Source organism: Metarhizium robertsii, assembly GCF_000187425.2.
Source record: "Metarhizium robertsii ARSEF 23 chromosome Unknown MAA_Scf_5, whole genome shotgun sequence".
Taxonomy (NCBI): Eukaryota; Fungi; Ascomycota; class Sordariomycetes; order Hypocreales; family Clavicipitaceae; genus Metarhizium; species Metarhizium robertsii.
Window position 1 is genome coordinate 3,797,242 of NW_011942193.1, and position 10,979 is coordinate 3,808,220.

At 55.9% G+C, this 10,979-nt stretch overlaps 4 protein-coding genes across 4 annotated transcripts; all 4 read right to left on the reverse strand.

Moving 5' to 3' along the window:
• Positions 1-655: 655 nt before the first annotated feature.
• MAA_06908 (GroES-like protein) lies at positions 656-1,419 on the reverse strand (the record flags this gene model as incomplete). Its single annotated transcript, XM_007824906.2, has 3 exons — positions 656-994; positions 1,072-1,180; positions 1,241-1,419. The coding sequence occupies 3 exons, from the start codon at positions 1,417-1,419 to the stop codon at positions 656-658; spliced, it is 627 nt and encodes a 208-aa protein (XP_007823097.2).
• A 2,315-nt stretch (positions 1,420-3,734) lies between these two features.
• MAA_06909 (uncharacterized protein) lies at positions 3,735-4,442 on the reverse strand (the record flags this gene model as incomplete). The annotated part of the gene is made up of 1 exon (XM_007824907.1): positions 3,735-4,442. The coding sequence occupies one exon, from the start codon at positions 4,440-4,442 to the stop codon at positions 3,735-3,737; it is 708 nt and encodes a 235-aa protein (XP_007823098.1).
• Positions 4,443-5,532: 1,090 nt separating this feature from the next.
• MAA_06910 (uncharacterized protein) lies at positions 5,533-7,236 on the reverse strand (the record flags this gene model as incomplete). The annotated part of the gene is made up of 1 exon (XM_007824908.1): positions 5,533-7,236. One exon carries the CDS (start codon positions 7,234-7,236, stop codon positions 5,533-5,535), a length of 1,704 nt encoding a protein of 567 aa, XP_007823099.1.
• Positions 7,237-8,248: 1,012 nt separating this feature from the next.
• On the reverse strand, positions 8,249-9,075 carry MAA_06911 (Cutinase, monofunctional; the record flags this gene model as incomplete). The annotated part of the gene is made up of 2 exons (XM_007824909.1): positions 8,249-8,567; positions 8,639-9,075. The coding sequence occupies 2 exons, from the start codon at positions 9,073-9,075 to the stop codon at positions 8,249-8,251; spliced, it is 756 nt and encodes a 251-aa protein (XP_007823100.1).
• Between the last annotated feature and the right edge of the window lie 1,904 nt (positions 9,076-10,979).

Genomic DNA, 10,979 nt, shown 5'->3' on the forward strand with positions numbered 1-10,979 from the left:
GACCACCAATTTCCCGCCGCTAATCTCTCCGTTTCGCATCCGGTCCAGCCCCGCATTGACGCTGTCCAGCCCATACTCGACGTCGACAATATCCGGCGGCAGCAGCAGGCTCTTGTCCAGCAGGGCCGCCGCCCAGGCCACGAGCGCGCTGCCAATACTCTCGACCTCGTGAAACAACTTGATGGGCACCGTGTGCAGCACGACGTCGTCGCCCTCGGCGCCCTTTGGCAGCCCCGCGAGCCCCACGAGGTGGCCGCGCCGCCGCTTCGCCCGACGCGGCGTGCCCGGCGGCGACATGAGGGACGTGCTGCTGCCTCCCCCAGCATCGCACGGCGTCTGCCGCAGCGCCTGGAGCAGATGCGTCGCCGACTCGCGGCCGCGGGTGTCGAGGCCAAGCCGCAGCCGGCCACTGGTCGCGGCGCGCAGGACGTCAACGGCACGCGCCGGATCGTAACTGTCGACCAACAGGTCCGGGCGGATGACGGCGTGCCCGGACAGCCAGCGGCCGTGCTTGGCGCAGTCCACGACCACGGCCACCCGCAGCCCCGCGAGCCGCGCGAGCTGGATCGCGAGGTGTGCCGAAGTCGCCGAACCTAAGAGGCACCGTGTCAGTCAGCCCGATCATGCCCCAATCTTCTCGGCCAGGGGGGGGCGTCTAGTTACCGCCCCAGACGGCGAGCCAGTCGCCCGCCGCGGGCCGCTCGTCCGGCTCCAGCCCGTCCAGGCACTCGACGGCCACGTCCCGCGGCAGCTGGTCCTCGCCGAGGCCGCGCACCGCCCGGTACAGGTCGGGCCCGTCGAGCACCGCCGAGAAGTCGGCGCCCAGCGAGACGCCCAGCGCCAGGGCGGCCGCCGCAAAGGCGACGCCAAACGCCGACCCTTGCTCGTAGCTCATGCGCGCCGGGAGCCGCACCACCGTGTGCTCCCGCGCCACGACGAACTGCTGGTACGCCGCCTTGCGCGGGTCGCGGTAGTCGGTGGAGATGACGGCCACCTGTCGTGCGTATGTCAGTGTGTAAGCGACGAAAAAGAAGCAATTGCAAGATTGACCCGTCGTCAATCGTCACGTACTCTGTCGCCGACCTTCCACCTGGTGTTGCCGGGCGAGACCTGCGCCACCTCGCCCGCCAGCTCGCGGCCCGCGATGCACGGCAGCGGCGGCAGCCCAAAGCCAAAGTCCCTGCCAGCACGGTCAGACATTAATCATGTCCCGTCTTGGGATGCGCACATTCAGACGCACGGTGCCTTCCAGTCAATCGGGTTCAGGCCAATGGCCCTGTTCCTCACCAGCACCTCCGACTCGTGCGCCAGCCGCGGGACGGGATACGCCTCCACGAGGTCGTACCTCTGCCGCGGCGCGCGCAGGAGCAGCACCGTCTGCGAGGGGGGCGTCTCGTCGTGTACCTGAGAGTTGCCCATCTTGTACGAATCCCGGGGGCAAAGATGATATTTTGAGGTTGGAAAAAGAGCGCACGCGGCAGATGCTTCCCTCGCGTCGGGTGTTTGTTAGTAGATTTGCATTCTGCCGCTGCCACGGGCCGGCAATGCAGGCTCGCCGAAAACCGGCCGCGACAAGGCGCATTGTAACTTGCGTTTGCAAGACGACATGGACGAGACGATGGCGCAATTTGGGCATCTGGCGAGGCCATCGCGCATCGGGACCCACTGCCCCCGTCAATTGCGTTTGGCCTCGTTCACGGGGAACCCTGGCAGGCACAAAGGCTATCTGCGAGGACAATCTTGATTCGTCGTGCGCGTCGTCGTGGTAGATTGTGCGAGCACGTCATGGCCCTGGCCGATATGAACGTGGCGGCTTGCTGCCGGTTGGGGACCTCTGTTGGCGGGTGGGAGGAGCAGGCACCGCGGGTTTTGTACAGTAGTCACTACAACTACAGGTGTTTGGTTGTTTGGAACATAACAAAGTGTATTTAATGTTGGCTGGACTTTTTTCGCGCAACATTGAAAGCTTGCATGTGGCAACGCTGCTGTGTTTTAAACAGAAAAGATGAAAAATGGGCACACTTGTAAGCTTGATATCGGAGGGCTACTTTCTGCATATTTTGTTGTTTCTTTTTGCTCCGTGGCTCAACGGTCAAATCGGCATATTTGCAACAGGTTCCCGTAGCTGAAATATGGGTGGCTGTTGATAGGAGGAACCAGATGTCTAGAAATAGCGTCGAGGGCATAACGGCGCGGAGATGGCCAGAGTGTAATCAGAGTACTCCGTCGATGACATCATTGCGCCAGCTGGTCCTGTCGCTTGTCGTCTTGTACCATTTACAGACCCAATTTCCAGCCCTGGCACTCCCGTTTTCCCACGTTGAATTTCAGCGTTTCGTCCCAACGCGGCCAGCGGATAGAGTCAAACGCAGCATGTTCCTGGATGGAGACCATCTAGAGACAGATCCGACAGAATACCCAAGCTGGTAGTATTCATTGCACGTTCCGTGAATCTGGCAGGTCTTCGTCTGCTCTTCTGGCCCGGGATTTGTAGTCGGGTGCTCACTTGGGATAACTCCGTGCATCACCTTGCCGGACCCGTCTCCTCAGGCCTTGCGTTTTTCAGGTGTAGCGCTCTCTTTTTTCCATCTCCCGTGTAACCTGCGTGCCTATCGTTATAATTAGGGCCGAAAATATTTGCCCATAGACGTTATACTTAAGACAACCGAGGATCGTTGTATTGCAATATGACGCGCGAGGTAGATTATCGGAGTGTTTATGCCTCACTATACATGGCAGGCAAGAAGACAGAATTTCTACAGCTTTTTACAGCAATTCAATCTGTCTTGTTAAATTCGCTTCTTCTACCTACAATGCTACTTTTGGACGGGACTTGCCGCCGCACATCTGATTTGAATATCTGCCCCGGCGAGGTCAGCCATTCTCTGACTATACATGCGAAAATACGACAGCCTTCAGCTGTAGGGGTTATAAAAATAGCCAATAGACAATCATGACATTTATTCGCGCGGGTCGGGAATAACCGTAGCCGAGGAAGCATTCCCGATAAGATGGCTCAGCAACTCCGTGGCACCGTGTCTCGCTTCAGCAGTGCTGACCCATGGCGTGCTCTTTGGCCCCCCTGAATGACAAACTCGGGGGTCCATTGTGAGTCTGGCAGAAGCGCCGTGCTGTAAGAATATTCGGGTAGGCAAAGCGGAATACTTGGTGGCCGACGTGGAGTAAATCAGCGCGCTGGCAAGTGACCGGGGTTAGCTTTAGCTTCTCGCTTTACCTTGGTAATATAATATACATGTATAAGGTAATTTTTAACTACTGAATTAATAAAAGACAAGTAACTTGCGTTACTCATGTAGCATCGTAAGCCTCATAAAACCCGCACATATAGTAGCATCAAATCCAACAACAAGAACAGCTCGCACACGTATAAAGCCCGCTAAATTACACAGACGCTACCATGTTCGCCCTCCTCTCTTTGCATACCCCAGGTCAACGTCCGTAATCATCAGGGTCTTGTATCGTGCTTGGTCTTGGCCATTCATCTCACAGAAGCAAGTACCCCATGCCACTCATATAACAAGTCACTTGCATAAAACCCAATGCAGCGTTGTCAACTATTAAAATTACGGATATGAGTAAATCTATTCGCTTCGCCCAAAATGCCCGATGATATTTTCCCCCGCGGCTCCCAAGTACGCACACGGCCTATTATATGAAATACTAAAATTAAACAAAATAGTACGGGACCAAAAAAGGGAAAAAAGCCCGCCACGTCACCAAGGACGGTACTTGGGCCACTCAATGGCAGCCACGTCCTCGTAGCACTCGGTCTCGTAAGCATACTCATGACTAAACAGCGACCCCTCCGGCAAGTCGTCCAGCTCAGCGCACTGGGCAAACAGGCGGACAGGCACGCAGTTGCCAGGGATGGCCTCGGGCCCCCGGAGCCCCAGGGCGAACTGCTTGACGGCCAGGAACGGCCGGCCGGCGTAGTAGGGCACGGTCTCGTTGCAGACGGCATAGGTCTCGGGGTACATGAAGGTGTAGGGGACGGACCAGCGCGTCAGGCCGACGCCCCTTGCGCCGGGGCCGGCGTCGAGGTGGGCGGTGCTCGCCGTGTCGGAGCCCTGGTCCCGGGCGAGGCGGAGGCCCCATGGCGTCGGGGGCGTGCCGGCGTCCGAGAGGACCGTCGAGTTGGCAAAGTGGAACTCGAGCGCCGTGCCGTTGATGTAAAAGGTGCGCGGGTGGTCGGTCTTGCTGCCGACGCCGAGCAGGGACAGCCCGGCGCCGACGTGGATGCCGTTGATGTACGTTTGGTGGATTGATGGCGAGAAGTCGCGCGACAGGTCGGTGACGTTGACGACGAGCTGGAAGCCTTGTGATTTGGACGTGGGGGGCGTGGCTGTGGGCGTGTCGCGGGAGCCGATGATGGGCGAGGCAGCTGCCAGGCTGGCGAGGCTGACGATGGCGGACAAGTACATGGTGAGGTGGTGGTGAGGTGGTGGTGAGGTGGTGGTGAGAGTGGTGGTGATGACACTAATAAGAAGCGGCGACGAGAAGCGGCAATAAAAAGCGACGGTGAGAAGTGATGATAAGAACCGGCGACGAGAAGCGCAATCACAGCGGTGCCGCAATAGTCTCAAACAATCAAGATGCTCAAGTGTGCAAGATATACGCCACCCGGCTCGAGGACAACGACGACAAACGCTTCTTATAAGTCAAATTACATCCACCCGCCCGCCTCAGCAATATGCACCTACCAGCCAGTGACACGAATAGGCGAGGCACAAGCGCACGAGGCATCAGCTGGCTATGACGACACGCCGTCTCCGCCCAACGCCAAAAGCCAGGCAGCCCGCACGGGACGAATGGCCGAATGCAACGCCGTGCCGACAATTGAGAGATGGGCGCCGCCTGGCAAGACGACCCGGACACAAGATGGCCTATGCGGATGTATGTGCACGGGGCGCAGTGACGGAAATAGAGGCGGGAAGAAAGAAGAAGCAAAAACTTGAGATGGAACTGCCATTATAATGACGCTACGGGGTAGCCATGGCCACAATGCAGCGCCAACTGGGCATCGGACCCCAACCACCAGGCACGGCTTCGCGGAGATCACGACTATGCATTCCACGGACGGGTGCTCGGGTCGTGGCCATTTGTTCCGACAAGGTCAAGATCGACGGCCTGTTTGCCCCAGCCACAGCGCCGGGCCAACCCAAGCCGAGTCACAAACGGGACAAACAAAGAAATCCCGGCTTGCTACTCCGTAAATCACAAGACTCTCCGGGTGCAAAGAGCTGGCCAGTGCGCCCGTACTCGATCCAACGGCGGAGGTGGAATGACTAATTCTTCTTTGTAACTGATAACTACCTAGGGAGGCATCTACACAGTACAATAGGGGACGCAAGTAGGTTCGTGTATGTATTTGGTACAACGTCTGCAATCCATCTCCGCATCCCAACCGACTGAAACTATGGCATGGCAGGGCAGTGGTGCAGCCAAGTGTCGCCACGGTGAGACATCAGCCTGCGTCGCGACAAAAAAGAAAAGGCTTCCCCTGCCGGTTCCTCACAGCCGCGCCTGGGTCCCAGCAACTTCATCCGCCATCGCCCGCCCAGCCGCGCGACCAGAAAAGATGCATCCTCCCAAAAAGGTGCCCTCGAGAGAATTGTAGCCGTGCACACCACCGCCACCGAAGCCAGCCACCTCGCCGGCAGCATACAGACCAGGAAGGGGGGTCCCGTCCGCGCGCATCACGTTGCTCTGCAAATTGGTCTCAATGCCCCCCAGAGTCTTGCGCGTGAGCAAATTCAGGCGCACGGCAATGAGCGGTCCCTTGGACTTGTCCAAGAGTTTGTGCGGCTTTGCCACTCGCGAAGCCTTGTCGGGCCAGTACGACCGACCATTGTTGATCAACATGGCTTGAGCGTCCTTGGAGTATGCGTTGTTGAACTGCAAGTCTCTCGTCTCAATAACCTCTTTGATCTTGTCCAGTTCCAGCGGAGGGCCATTTCGTTCTGCAGCAAGCTTGTTCATGCCATCGACCAAGTCTTCAAGAGTATCCTTGACAATAAAGTCCTTGCCGTGCTTCATGAAATTTTGTACGGGGACCGGCCCTTTGCCGCCAAAGATTCGGCCGATAAGCTTCCAGACACTCTTGCCGGTGATGTCTGGATTCTGTTCAGAGCCCGAGAGGCCAAATTCTTTGGCAATGATGGTCTGGTTGAGGATGAACCATGTGTAATCGTGGCCCGTGTGGCAGATGTGCTTCAGCGTGCCGAGCGTGTCTGATCCGGGGAACAAGTAAGGCGGCAGCCTGTTGCCGGAAGCATCTAGCCACAGAGACGAGGGAGCGGGAAGAATACGAATTCCGTGATCCGGCCAGATGGGGTTCCAGTTTTGCAGCCCCTCGGTGTAGTGCCACATTCGATCGCGATTGATAAGATGCGCCCCGGCCTTTTCTGAGATGCCCACCATGCGCCCATCGACATGAGCAGGCACCCCAACCACAAAGTGCTCAGGCACCTTGGGACCAAGCCGGTCCAGCGGCCACGATGCCTTCACGGCCTCAACATTGCCGCCAATGCCACCGGACGACACCAGAACAGCGGCGCCTCGGAGCTCAAAGGTGTCGACCTCTTTGCGCGACGACTTGACGCCCCGCGCAGCGTCGTCCTCTTCCAACACGCGGCCCTTGACGCCAATGGCTCGGCCCGTCTTTTCATCGACAACGATCTCGTCCACTGCATGACGGTGCTTAAACTGCACAATGCCCTTCTTGGCAGCGCTCAAAACGGGTTCCTTGAAGATTCGAACAACCTCGGGGCCGGTGCCCCACGTAAGATGGAACCTCGGCACGGAATTGCCATGGCCGCCAGCCCTTCCATCGCCTCTCTCGGCCCAGCCAACATTGAACATGAAGCCCAGGCCGAGGCCCTTGACATAGTCCTCCATTTCATCTGTAGCGAAATCCACAAATGCCTTTGCCCACTGCCGTGGCCAGTGGTCCTCGTCCTCGCGGTCAAACTGCGCTGAATTGAGCCAGTCGTGCATGGCCAGTTCTCGCGAGTCTTTGATGCCAACGCGGCGCTGTTCGGTAGAGTTGACAACGAAAAGGCCGCCGAGGGACCAGAAGGCTTGACCACCAATATTGTTGGCATTTTCCTGATCAACAATAATGGTTGGGACTTTGCGCTTGGACAACTCATAGGCTGCGACGAGGCCAGCCAGGCCATGGCCGACAATGATGACTGGTTTCTTCTCGTCTGCCATGGCGTATGTGGTAAGTTGATGGATGGGGGATGGTACGCGATGCCTCGGTGCGGATGTAGGAGTTGAGATTCAACTGACGGCAAGACGAGGTTGCAATCTAAAGAGTGATGGAGATGGAGCTCCAGCCCGCCAGAGTCCGGGGTTGACAAGGACTAGGATGATTGTGATGAGGAACTGGGTTAGGTGAACGGAATACGGGTGTTGAAATGTAGAAAAACTCCGGGTAGTATTCATGTACGGAGTACGTCGACTGGTAAACGGGGATGAAAGGGTCAATGGATGTGACCGGCTGCGTTTCTGGTGGGGCAAGTGACGCCGTCGCCACTCGAAAGTCGGAGTCGAGGCGCGACACGAGACTTGACATTAGATGGGCTGCTCCGACCCCGAATCAGGCTGCTATTGATGAGCATCAGTCCATTTCCCGAGTCGATTGACGTCTGGTATTACTCAGTGCCATGCAAGCTTGGAACAATGGCATTGTGGCTGCCCGTCGGCCCGTGTCTCGCAAAAGGAGCCAGTGACTCAGGTGCACATGCGTTTTGTCAATAGGTTCGTACATATGCGGGTGGTCACTGGACGGCAATCATGCCACTCCAAAAGTTGCAAGTGGTGCCACCCAACTGTCGAGGTTGGACTGTGCTGAAATCGTGCATTTGAGGGCACAGTCAAGTCGGGGTATCACTTGACCTCACATGCAAAGTTTGACGTGCAAACCAGAGCCAACTGCACGTGCTCACTCAACAGGGTAGGCGGGCAGAAATGGAGTCTGGTGCCTTCGAATGCTCCTTCCCGATGTCACCTCGTCAATCTCTCATCATGGTCACAACTCCAACCTTCACTCAACACAAACATGCAACCATGGCATAGATTCATCAAACTTCTCGGTCGAGAGTTAAAATGCGCTTTTCAAGACTATTTATGTGCTCGTCACGTACAATAAGGCGATGCGTACCAGCTGCACACCTGACTCTTGACTCTCGAGTCTTTTCCGCCACTCCGACCCTAAGTGTTTTCAGAGTTTCGACACCACAAAATTGGCAGACGACTCCGCATCCTCAGCATATGTGATATGCTGCGGTGTGATGAAAACACCTCCGTCGCAGATATCGTCGCCCTCGTGGCAAACAATGCTTACCCTGCTTGCGTCAATGCCTCGCACCGGCTCCTTGGACATTGGGTCTCCGAAAATGACGACGGCTTTGACTTTGGACATGGACTTGGCGTCAAGATTCTTGGCCGCATTGTGGACAGCATAGCCTCCCTGAGAATATCCGCTCAATACAAACTGTGTCTTGGGACATTCGGCGATGGTGTTGGTGATGAATTTAGCCCTGGTGAGATGTGTCAGCACAACGAGCACATGCTTGTTGCCCGAGGGACCAGTCAGCCAGGGTGAACTTACATGGTAACTCCAGCAGCTGGGTCTGCCCTGAGATACCCGTCAACCGTTGCTGGATACTCAACGCCCTGAATTGCGATCGACTTGGAGGACCCGATGGCCGCCTCGAGAGCCCGAAAAAAGGGCGGCCCAACGAGAGCACCAACGTTACCGGGATCACAGGTGCCTCGTGCGAAGACGACCGTGACATCGGCACATCCCCTACGGTTGGCATTTATTTTGAGGCCAAATGCCGCTGCCAAGGCAGTTTCACCAATGCCCAAAGCCGTACAGATGCCATTGACGGGAACATTGACGGGAAATATTTCCACAATCGCGGCTAGAAATGCATTCAGGTTCAAATCCCGTTTTTCAATGGCCGTATATTCCACATCCGACACCGGAGCACCCGCGGCGAAGCTACAGGCTAGGCCAGCAAGAACTGCCTTTGAGAAGTGCATGGTGTCGATATCAATCAAGTATGCAGGAACACGGGGGACCAAGAGAGAAATGGAGAATGCCGCAGAAAGCAAACTCGGATGTAGTGTCGCTTGAAAAGGGGGCTACCTGTCTAATATCTCCAAACATACACACCATGAACCGGAGGATGTTGTCGCCCTCTTATACTGTCCTTCATTACATGTTCCCAGTACCATGCAGCATATGACTCCTTTACCGCCAGGAGAAAGTCGGGCTCAGCTATCCCGGATCGGAATGTAGAACAGAGTTGGAAGCCTTCTTGATAGGCCAAATAGCCTTCCACGATTGGATGATCTCCCGGCGCTATTTCTCATGTCCTGCACCTGTGTGTCTCAATCGCGCGGCGCAATGCGCGCACCTTGTTCAGTGTGCCACACGATGCGCCCTAGAATCCGTCAAACAGGCTGAGCTGTCTATTACACATGCCGACGCCATAAGTCCCTACCCGGAGCAGGCGCCTCCGCGGAGTCGGCTGAAGGCTGAACCCAGCGCAAGATGATGTGGAAGTACATCAAGGCCAGGTCTTTGGCCCATCCGACACTCCGGTTTTACGCTTCCCAAGCTCAACACACCAGACTGCCGCAGCTCAAGCTGCTTACGAGCTGTTGTGTCAGTGCTGGGCGGCAGGCATGCTGGAAGATCAGCAGCAAAGAAACGTTGACAGCACTTGACCCTGCTGTGCTCCCCGCATTTCCGACCCTTGCGCTACCCCAGATCCTGCTAGGCTTCATTCGGCGCGGATCAAGCCATAACAGGCACCACGTCCGATTCCACAACGTAATGTTGGGGACACTGCCTGCTGACCATAACCCATCACCTACCATTCAGAGCCAGGGTAAGGTTACAGGACCTCGGCATGCAAACAGGGATCACGCAGCTGCACATGACTTTCCTTTGCGTTCTTTTGCCAGGAAAGCAGGCGTCAAGAACGTGGATCAAGACTTCAATCCGTAATGTGTGTCAAAGTCAGCGGGATAATTCCTGACCCGCAGCCACCAGGCTTGGCGGCGCAACTATACGGTACCCTAGCTTCCTACTTTGGAAAGAATGAACGCATTTCAAGAGCCCCATATTCACATGAAATATCGAATTTCAGCCCTTTTGGAGGGATCAAAATATGTCGGTATATTGCCCGAGTTGCAGATTTCTCCGCAGAGCATTACACCTGTCCTTTCAAACATGAAAGCCAAGAAATTCCGACCCAGGGAAAAACCACAGTCCGTCATTGTTCTCGTTGGGCTCCTTTCGAGGTCTGCAGGAACGACAACGTAGCCGGCAAAAGGAAGATAATCCGCAGGCGGGGAAAGTGACAAGGGCCTGTGACCCTTTGAGAACTAATTCCATCGTTGACGATACTTTGAAGCCAGGATACTGAGGATTTGGACAGCTTGATTATGGCATCACGTGAAAATCGAAAGGACGTAATCAAGAGCTACGATGCACAATATCCATTACTAAATAACACAGGGTTCCAACGTCCAACAGACGTATACCATTAGTACGGCACGTTTCCTATGCCGCGTCAAGCAGTGAGTCCCGAAACTCCTGTGCCAGCGTCGTGTCGGCCGTGCGCCTCGCAGCAGGGTTATTAAATGCCCCCGTTCTGGAACCTGCCATTGCATCCTCACGTCGCATTCGGGTGTGTGGTTGACAGCGTCGTCGTGCGTCGGGTGCAACAGCAGTGCGCGAATATGTACTTGATCGAAGACGCCTTCATATGACAGTCGGCTAGATGCGGCGGGTTCTTGGCATCGAGTATGTTGGGCATGTTGAGCAACGTGTCACGGGATAATTTCAAAATCTGTGTTTTGACAAAGAACTAGGTCGGGATAAGATGCGTTGTTGTGATTCACACTTGTCTTGCGCAGGGTGGCGATCAACTCAA